This window comes from Austrofundulus limnaeus, unplaced genomic scaffold (genome assembly GCF_001266775.1).
Source record: "Austrofundulus limnaeus strain Quisiro unplaced genomic scaffold, Austrofundulus_limnaeus-1.0 Scaffold7, whole genome shotgun sequence".
NCBI lineage: Eukaryota > Metazoa > Chordata > Actinopteri > Cyprinodontiformes > Rivulidae > Austrofundulus > Austrofundulus limnaeus.
The window spans coordinates 4,249,738-4,260,499 of record NW_013952409.1 but is presented as its reverse complement, the minus strand read 5'-3'; the positions used below and the strand labels follow the sequence as shown (position 1 = coordinate 4,260,499).

The 10,762-nt window shown below is 40.2% G+C and overlaps 3 protein-coding genes across 3 annotated transcripts in view; all 3 read right to left on the bottom strand.

Annotated features, from left to right (window-relative positions):
• The window catches only part of nup93 (nucleoporin 93), a gene marked incomplete at its 5' end in the record, with an annotated part of 26,335 nt that overhangs the window by 13,098 nt on the left and 2,475 nt on the right, over window positions 1–10,762 (bottom strand).
• steep1 (STING1 ER exit protein 1) lies at window positions 8,598–9,615 on the bottom strand. The gene has a single exon (XM_014034058.1). It carries the CDS (start codon window positions 9,441–9,443, stop codon window positions 8,766–8,768), a length of 678 nt encoding a protein of 225 aa, XP_013889512.1. The 5' UTR covers window positions 9,444–9,615; the 3' UTR covers window positions 8,598–8,765.
• mt2 (metallothionein 2) lies at window positions 10,073–10,591 on the bottom strand (the record flags this gene model as incomplete). The annotated part of the gene is given in 3 exon segments (XM_014034067.1): window positions 10,073–10,258; window positions 10,348–10,413; window positions 10,511–10,591. Coding segments are annotated over 3 exon segments (183 nt in total). The 3' UTR covers window positions 10,073–10,166.

The window sequence follows — 10,762 nt, the reverse complement described above, 5'->3', positions numbered from 1 at the left end:
TATATATATATATCCACGATAACCAGAAAGTAGCTGAATAGGAAAATAAAAAGGAAAACAAAAAGACAATCACACTCGTCTTATTAGTGGATGTTGCTGCAGATTGGAGAATGTGTCTAAAAGCAGCAACTGAAAGCTGCTCTTGTCAAAACCATCTTCGCCATCGGTGGCCAACACCGCTGGGAAGTTGCCTCAGCGTTTTCTGCTCTAGGAGAAAATTCAGGACTTTCCACTGCTGTCATTTTGAAGCCAGTTGCCAGCTGCATTTGCACTGCCAACAACTGCTTATACAACATTTTCTGTGCCAAATGTAAAACGACAACTTCGCCAACAGCTGCGGCCAAAAAATTCCCCCATTTGTCTGCGATGCAAAAAGCTTTCCCTTTCAAACTGAATGCTTGTCTTTTTTTTTATAAAACAATCATTCATAAAAACACCTGCTACCAGATATGACTAAGGAAAGGATTACAGTTTTTACTAGAAGGAGATAAAAGAATAACCTAGAAGCTAACTAGTTTAACCTCCTTCAATCAAGAACTGTGCGTCAGTCTGAGGGTGATTTAATTAGCACTAAACAGCTGACGATCCAGGCATGTTTTTCAGTCTGAGACACTCTGTACCAGCATTTTTCACAGACTGAATGCTGCCAGTGCCTCATTTCCTCTACCCTCTCATTGTCAAGCAGAGGAAACAGAAAAAACGGGGCGACGTTTCAGCAAACACGCTCACTGCGCCTCACGATGGATTCAGCGTTAAAGAGTAGATTGTATATTGTATAAGATGTATTGCCCCACCCCTGTATTGTGTATCCTGAGAGATCTGCAACCCATTGTGAACACCCACAGCCTGCTGGCCAGACAGTCCAGAAGCTTCTACAGAAACAGAAATACATCCAGGAAAATTCAACAAGATCAAGAACTCAAATAAATACTCTGTTACTTCATACAAAAAAAAACAAACGAGCTAAAATAGGAGGATGAGTGCAAGCTGAAATTAAAACACAGCTCACAAAATCTATCCCAATCAACAAAAAATAACTATATTTTAGAATATCAAATAGAAAATGCTTCAGCTTTTATAGTCCGTGTGAATATTGAGACCGGCCCTTTATTCAGTAGCTGTAGTAAAGATAATAAAACTACGCCTTTATCAAAATACAGGATATTTGCAAGTTATTTGACTTTCTTTTGCCCTAATGATACCTGATCTCCAAAAGTCCAAGAGAAAGTCAAAAATCAGAGTTAATGGGAGGAGATCAGCTGCGCTGCAAGTCATTGTGAAAGTAAAAATAAAAATCTGTCATGACAAAAAGAGCTGACCACAGCCCAAGTGAGTGTGCATGAGAAACCCCACCCTTCAATTTTTCACTTTGAGCTCAGCAAAAACCACAAAAAACTTCAAAACGTACATTTAACCTAAATAAGATGATGACATTTAACTCCTGCGATCAATAATTCATTTAATCACCTCGTCATCTTTGCATTTCTGCACACAAACAATCAAGCAATAAGAGACAGAAAGGTGACAGAAAAAGTGTAAGTGTGTGAGGGCGTTTCCATGTATGTGAGTGATACTCACTCATGCTGAGCGGCTTCACGCCAGAGTGGCAGACAGACAGATGAGGAGAGGTGCGACACATAAAAAATATATTTATACACAACATATAAATATAGTTTTTAGTCTCTCTGTCGGCGTCACGGTACGTCGGCTTCGACGGCCCAGAGGACCTGCAGCGTCCCGCCGCCCCTCCAGCCAGCTGTGCACAGAACGCCATGTTGGGCGTGTTCCCTGCGCCCTATGGAGCCGGCATGGAGGTCCGCTCGCAGCCCTCCAGAAGCGGGCCGGTGACTCTCGTGTCAGCCGGAGAACGGGAGTGAAAGTGCCACATCAAGACTAACTGGAGGTGGTTTTATTGTCGGAGGGCTGTACCAACTGAGCGTACAGCCGTGGGGGGGAGAATCCACGAGAAGCAGCTATACGTTCATATAGAATAAACGCTGGTGGCCACGGTCATTACATCCTGCTCCCCCCTCCCCGTCCTCAGACATCTTTCCATCCTCTCTCTCACTCCATCCCTGACAGCCCTCTGGCTCCTTCCTCCCTTAGTCTCACTCTTTTTCTTCCTTTTTTTTTTAATCCATCTCTGTATCCTTCCTCCCGCCCCCCCTCCCTCAGCTCAATGCAATTATAGTAATGGATTTTTCCCCCCTCGGTTGATGGCTTCCGACATCCTGTCTTGAAATGAGGCTAATCATGCTCTTAAGGGTCATGTTTAGTTAATGAAGGGTTTGGGATGCATATTGGGGGCGGGCGGGGGGCGGGGGGGGCTGTGCCCAAACAAAGGATGATTATCGCACACATGTACGAACAGACACTTCAAGTTTTGTGCATGAGCCACAATGTCGTTTACAATCAGCTAATAGGTGTACTTTCTGTGCAGGCCAGCACCCACGTGCAGAAAAATCTACGCTCTGCACACACACTCATTCATAAGCACGTGAAGCCACAGAGCGTGAGGCTGCGACTGGTAGTAACCAGCACAGACATGCAAACACGCCACAGAAMACACACACTCACACACTTATCCTGTGAAGCAATGTCAGAAGCGTTCATTTATCTGAGCAGATGCTTGGGGCTTAGCCAACTGCATCCACCAAACGCATGCCATTATGGCTGAAAAGATGTGTGTAAGTAACGGGCTGAGAGGGCAGGAGAATAGAAGGAGGGAGAGTCAGGATGTAAATGGAGGAGGATGAGGGGGAAAAAATAATAAAGCAGTGAGAAAAGAATGATATTGTGAAAGAATAAGAACAGGAGTTGAGTTATGATGCGGATAGAAATAATAAAGAGAGACAAACAAAAGATTAGAGGAGTAAAAAGGGAAGATAAGGGCACAAAGGCAGAAAAAACGCTGCAGCTAGTCGCCATTTTTCTGCCGGTATGATTCTCTCCAGTTGTCAGTTCGTCTCATGTGATCTCCTACTGTGTTTTTTTTCTTTCTTTTCTCTTTTGCATGAAATCCTTCAAGTATCATTATCCTTATCTACAAGAATGAACGCACAAAATGATGACTCATATTGGTTTATAAACAAAGAACAAAACCCACTAAAAACAGAATACAGGTTCAACGTCAAACTCTGCAACTGAACACGTTTTATTTTTATTGAGGTTTCGTGTCGTCTGAAGCGGGTGTGGCCGCGCGCTCGCCGCAGCGAGGATCCGTCTGAGTGGCCAGATTACTCACATATAGAGCACGAACATATAGACAAGCAGTTCTTTTGTAATATTACAATATCTCCTCCCAACGTCCACACTTATGGAAATATAATAACCTATTTCACGCTAGAGACAAAACAGCGGCGCCACTAGTACGGCTACGAAAAGATTTTTAATCTAGGATTCACTGAAAAGAAGATTTTTTTTCATTAAATACAAAAAATAAATAAATAAATGCACAACCAGAGGAAAATTGCACACAATAACACCATTACAGTATGATCAGATTTAAATAGCTCGTCCGTTTTAAGTGTAAACAGAAAAACAATCGTTTCATGAGACAAACATACATTGATCCATCACGTCAAGCTGACTGACAAGTCAAATTTGGTCCAAATGATCTCAGCACATTTTCAGATTGTTGCTTTTTAAGCTACAATTCAATCCCCGAATTATCCTGATGTCCTGAGTGAAGCCAGATATATGCCTTGATTTGTCTTCCTAATCAGGATAACTCATTGATATTTGTTCTGAATCTGAATTGATATTTATTCTAATGAGGACTTTTTGAAGTCATTATAAAGAGGAAACCTCAAACCAGTTTGGATTTTAAGATTTACCACCTGGAAAGAAAATAATCTTTGCTGCTCACAGGTAAAACATCTTAAATTTAAGACTTTTCTGCTCAAAATCATGTTGTTTTTTTAGCTACTGCTCAAATAAGGGCTTCAAAAAATATTCAGATATTTCTTTTAAAAGAGGCATAGATTAGGTATTCATTATGTTTTAACAAAACGCAATAGTTGCCAACAGGTTTGATGTGATGGGTCTCATTATAGAAACACCACATCTTCATGTGTGTGCTCTACACAGGAGCTGTGGAGGCGTACATCTGCTCACTCATGTGTAAACATCCATGAATTCATTCATTTCAGTGGCCTGTTCTTCACCACTGTCCATCAACTTTCAGAACTCAGATCTACAAAACCTCCGAAATCTAAACTCAAACCACTGAAGCCAGGTTAGAAGAGCTACACCAACCCGATCGATACACTGCAGCAGAACAGTTATCAGTCCTGACAGACTTTTCATGTTAGCTAAACTTTAATAATAACAACAACAATTATAATTACAATAATAATTATAAACATAATTTCATTGCCTGGACAATGACAATAAATTCTTGAATCCTTGAATAATATAATATNTTGGTTCAAAACCACAAAATAAACTAAACTGTTAAATAAACATTTAAAACTGTAGTTTGTTACATTATGAAATTAAAGAACTGTAAGCCATCAGTATTTACATGTCCCTGTGATWAAATATAAACAAGGACAAATCCTTCTTATATTTGCTGGGACTAATTTAAAAGATATTCCACTTTGATACAATAAAGCTACTATCCTATTTCCTATTTCTTAAACTGGACATAAGAATTAGGCCAGACTTCCTGATTTTTCCTAATAAAGGCAGAAAGTTTTATTAAGTTACACAGTATGGCTGAAAGGTAGATTAAAGAAAAGATTTGTCATCTTAAATTATTGCTTTTGACAATTTATACTTACCGGTAGTTACGAATTATTTAAGGAGTACTTTCAGAGGTTTTTATGAAATTTATTAGTTGATTCCAGTGCATAATATATTTTTTTTACAAACAGTCTTAAAGTTTAGATAATTCCTCACAAAGTGAAAAGATAGTTCCCATTCTGGCCTCAATGTTTTGATCTCTTTATATTGAGTCACTTCTCCAAAACAACCTGATTTGAATGTTTTGTTTTTTGCAAACAGTTTTATGATGCTCCTGTTCAGCAAATGTAAAAATTACCCTCAGCTTTCTGAACTACTCATTATGTTCTAATTAAATGTGAGGTTTGCTCAAAAACATTAATGATCTTTAATGATAATTAAAGCTGCTGTATGTAGTTTCTTGAAAACCCAAAAAYTTAGAAAATTTTGAACAGATATAACCTCCTGGTCCCTCCCCCCTGCTCTTAGCTCCTCCCACACAGCAGGGCACAGAGTCGGGAGCGCGCACGCTTGTAAACAGGAGGTGAGCCACACACAGCGCTCAGAGCTTAAGCTGCTATCACAGGTAAGAACAAACTATCAACAACATATTTTTAACTATCATGTCTTGCCMATACTTTATCTACACAAGTGCTCCTTTTGTCATAACGTTACATGTAAATTATGTTGCTCTCTTTCTATAATATAAATAGCTATCAAGCTAACACAACACCGAAGCTGCGCAGTGGTTCTGAATTCCGGTCCTCGTGACCCACTATCCTGCATGTTTCATCTGTTTCTCTGCTCCAACACACCTGCTTCAGTGATTAAATCACCTCTTCAAGTTCTGCAGAAGCCCTCCATTAATGAAAGTCAGGTGTGTTGGGAGCAAAGGCGCCACTAAAATGCAAGTTTCTCCAAAACCTGGTTCGATACTGGCAAGCCTCATAATTTAACCTGTCAATATTTATCAGAACGACGCCCGTTTCTGCATGCTGTTAGGTCCTCTTTAACAGAAGTGAGATTTGTGCTTGCATGCTCAGCATTAAGTCGGACTTATTATGTGTCGGCATCGGATTTCGTCAAGGCAGCCTTTAGCCACAAATCCTATTTCCAGTAGTTGCAGCGAGGAAGGTATCTTATGAAACAGATGGGAGTGGTCACTCCCTGCTTTAGTGCAGCATTACAGGAGGGCCTGAAGCACTCATCGCAGGGTTTGGCAGCGGGGTGAGCTGTAGCCCATCTACATGTTAGAACCATATTGATTTCAGTGTGTGTGTGTGTGTGTGTGTGTGTGTGTGTGTGTGTGTGTGTGTGTGTGTGTGTGTGTGTGTGTGTTGGGGGTGGGGGTCCTCAAATATGTGGAACAATCTGAGGCGTGGGCTCCTCCTTGTAGCTGAGCTGGAGCCATTTAGTTCTGCTTATTTTTTTTAATAAGAGTGAAACTAACTGCATCCTCAATTTGATAAAAAACTTTAGGTCGTTGTCATCTTCAAAGCTTATTTTTAACCAATCAGCATTCAAGCTAACAATAATAACCTTTCTAAAAGTTTTGAACTGTTAGCTTTTTTTTAAATCAACCTCTAAGTCCATCTTAGTTGGATAAATACCCACAATCCTTCACATTGCACAAAGTGATGGGTGCAGATGAAAGGAGTTTACAGGTGGATCAGATTGAAAGCAGGTGGGTGGGCCACTAAATTTGACACGTCCCGTAAAATAAATGGACCTATTAATTACTTATCAATAACCTTAACTCAGCCAAAAGACTGATTTTGGTTCTTCATCATTGGAGTTGGAAAACTTCGGCAGATATATCAAATAAGTTGATATTTAATATACAACCATTATTTTTTATTAGGTTGCTTAAAAAATTTCTTTGTAAAAACGTTTTTCACAGCTATCGCACACATTAGAATTAAAAAGAAATTGAAAATTAATAAAATTTTGGGTATTTTTCTTTTACGCCATTAATACAAACTTGCCAAATTTCAGTTCAGTAGCCAATAAAAAAGGGATTTTGTGCGAACTACTGGTCTTTAGGGATACATTTGTAGCAACAAAGATGTTTAAAACATTAAAAYCAGTTCATACATAAGGTTCCACAATCAAGAATATTTAAATTATTAAGTAACATTTTTAATGGTAGCTTAGAACCTTATTTTTTCTGTCTTAAATTAATTAAGTGCCAAAAACAGAAAATGTAAGCTGCCACAAAGAAACATTAGGTGACAGCTGCCACCTTTAGCCACAAGCTGTAAGAAATGACCAAATTAACACGATAAAGGAAACAACTGGCTGGTATGATCTTTTTCTGAACAGTTCTTCCTGAGATGCGGTGAGAATTTTTGAAATAAGTTGACAGAAAACCTGTAGCTCCTCAACACTAAATGTAAAAAAAAAAAAAAGAATGGAGTTATGACACTTGAACAAAAATCCTTGTAAACAGTTACATTAAGAGATTTCCCAGATGGAGCCAGCTGCACCTCGCCCACCGGGTTCGACCCCAGACTGGCTGAAAGGGATATCGTCTCCCCACTGTGGAGGAAATTAGTGGAGACGAGAGAGCCTGAGCTCCTCTGCTCTCTGTGCTACAGCATCCCTGAGATGGGTTTAATGGGTTGGATGAATAAACAGATAAATGGAAGGATGGTTCAGTCAGATTGAATTCAGAGAGTGTAGTGAAGAAGAAGTGTCAATTTGTGAGCGGAAGCAAACGTGTCTTTACCCCGAGTCCAGACAGAAATGTGAACCACATTTACCTTTTTTCATGCCAGACATTTTGAAACTAAATGTATTGAAAAATTCTCTTTCAACTCAAAGATGCTTGTTCTGCTTGAAAAACACACAAAAAAATAGGATTTCATCTGTGTCTACATGCTGTTTTTTTAACACTGGTTATTTAATAAATCTACTAAATTAAATTAATATGAAGCAACAGCCAAGTTTCCTGTCATGTCTAACATTCCACAACTACAACAGCAGCCACATAATAATCTCAAATATTTATTCATAATTCAGTGACWTCTTTGAAAACTTTATTGCCATCGTTGTTTTAACAGGTTTTAAATCTTTAGCACAAATTACCCTCTTTATTCTAGCAAAGTACCTGATTTTAGGTAAATAAAAGAAAATAAAAAGCAAGCCTGTAGAGCTGAACTTGAATTACTTTAAAACTGAATATTCCAGCTTTTTATTTCTAGCTGAGTTAGCATCTGTGCTAACTAGAGCAAAATCCTGCAATTATAGTGACAGTTATCACTATTTTGTCAGAAATGATCTTCAGAGTCTCCGTTAAAACAATTCTCCTCATCCCAACAGATTTATTTTTAATGAAGTTTATTGAAAGACTGTAAACATTGTGAGCTGATCTTATCTTGAAGACAAATAAATACTGGAAAACGAANATATTGAGTCACTTCTCCAAAACAACCTGATTTGAATGTATTTTTTTGCAAACCTTCAATTTTAAGATGTTCCTGTTCAGCAAATGTAAAAATTACCCTCAKCTTTCTAATCTACTCATTATGTTCTAATTAAATGTGAGGTTTGCTCAAAAACATTAATGCCCTTCAATGATGATTAAGCTGTGTTACATACAAAACATGATTGTTTTGTCAAGTCATGTGGTCTTTAATATCTCATAGTTAAACAAAAAAAGTGAACGGATATGTTGTTAACCTGAGGCAACATTTTTGAGGGAAATAAGTTTCCCAGAACTATAAARAAAAAATACTTTATACTTGTATTAGACACAAATAAAATCAAACTAAAATCCTGATGACTACCTCATATTTCAGCTTTGATTAGCTTAACTATACAATGTTCTTAATGGTCATTAAAAACATATGTTTTAAACAGTCGAGAGCATCTGATTTTAACAATAAAATAACCAAAATGTTTTATTTTTATACAAAAATAAACAACATATCAACCCAACAGCAACTTTAGTCTTTGCTCAAAAACGATCATCAGCTCTGTCCACGTTGTTCTCTCAAAACAAAGTGAAGAAGAGGAGCAGGAAGTCCACGGTGTKTGCTTTATTTGAACTGGTTGTCTATAAGTGTGCCCTTCATCTTGGCCTTCTTGGCCTCCAGCTCGGCCAGCTCCTGCAGCCTCCTCTTGCTCATGCCCTTCCTCTCCAGCTGCTTCTCGATCACCTTGGCGTTCTGAGCGTAGGAGTCGGCCACCTCCCGGGCCTCGATCTCCTCCTCCTCCTCGTCGATGGTGGACACGGTGACGGAGCTGAACTTGCCCATGTCTTTGGTCCTCTTGGTCATCATCACCCGAACCTTCTTGGGCGCCTCCGGCTGCTTCTGGCTGTAGACGCTGGTGTTCCCGAAGCCCTGGCCGAACTTGACGACGGCTCCGTCCACGATGAAGGTGGCCTGGCTGTTCTTGTCCTGGTGCTGATAGAAGAGCAGCAGCCCGCACTTGCCGCACTTTTTGCGGTACTGCCTCTCGATGCCCTCGTCTCGCTTGATGTACGCGCTCTCGTCCTCCTCCACGTTGCAGAACTTGTGCGCGTGCTTGCCCGCGTCGATCACCCGGGCCCGGTCCCTAGGTCTCATGGGCAGCTTCTCTATCTGGCAGTCCAGGACCAGAACCATCTGACCGCACAGGCAGTAGTAAACGTGGAGCGGCTTTTCTCCGTCGTCGTACTCCTCTCGGTCTCTGGTGTCGGAACACACCACACTTCTGGACACGACCTTCGGCATGTTCGGTCCCGACGCTCAAAACAGGTTTAATAAGAGAATAAAAGTTCTGTGTTGAGAAACTATAGCCTGTAAACCCAACAGCAGCTGCGGGGAAAAATAACAAAAACCCAAACAGGAACAGCTCGCTACTTCCGGTGTGGTACGTCACCGTTACTGTTCCTGACGAAAAACGAAAAGAGTCTTTTCGTTCCGCTCACATCGAGAAATAACGCAATGTCATGAGTTGAGCTTTTAAAATACCAAGTTTCTGGTCATTACATTACACACACACAGGTCAAAACCTGACAGACATATGAATTAAGGACATTTAAATTAATTTGATGCAATTTTTAGTTTCATCCACAAGTTCAAAGAAACCTGCAGGTTTTTAGTTTTTTACTCCGCCGACACGAGGACAAGTTAGACTAGACAAATCGGTTAGAGGGCGTTTTATACGTCATAGCTTTACGATTAGAGCTTGAAATAATGGCTTTATCATTTTAGGATTAGAGGCTTCAAATCTAAACCCTTTATAGTTTGATAAATAGGTCAAATAGACACAGCAGCATCATCCCCACATATTAAACCAGACTCAAAACGTATGCATTAAACTTTTATTTTTCATTCAAGACAGGTAAAAAAACACTTCCATTTTGTTTTTCTAGAAAAAAATTGTAACATCCAAAATAAAAGCCATTGAAGACTCTGAACAAGAAGGGAAAAGTGGTGATGGTTCAGGGTCCCTCACTGGCAGCAGTTCTTGTCGCAGGTCTTGTCTTTGCACACGCAGCCAGAGGCGCACTTACTGCAGCCTGATGGGCAGCAGGGGCAGCAGCCTGCAGGTGGAGGAGATCCGATTAGCGACAAAAACAGCAGGATGTAGCGTAGKASAGGRTTTATTTTAGAAGWCTGAACTAAAACTTACTCTTCTTGCAGGAGGTGCAGGAGCAGTTGGTGCATTTGCAGGATCCTGCGCAGCTGCAGTTTCCAGCTGAAGACAARCAAAGGACAAATCAGAAATTTAATACATTTTATAATTATCCAGCCACAAAAACATGTCCTCAAATCAACCGGACCGGATCACTTACTCTTGGAGCACTCGCAGGGGTCCATTTTTCTCTCTTGTGTTTGAGTTGTTCGGTCTTCTGAAGATGAAGCTGATCCGTCTGCTAATGAGCGGCTGTGTTGTTGTGAGTGACGATGAAGGGGCGGAGCTTTTATAGCGTCCTGGGAACAACAGAAACGGGTGCAAAGCACGCGCACGTGACGCTGCGCACGCAGGTGATTACAAAGAGGTTTTTTTTTTTTTTTTGTTTTTGTTTTTTTGCGCACGGCTTTGT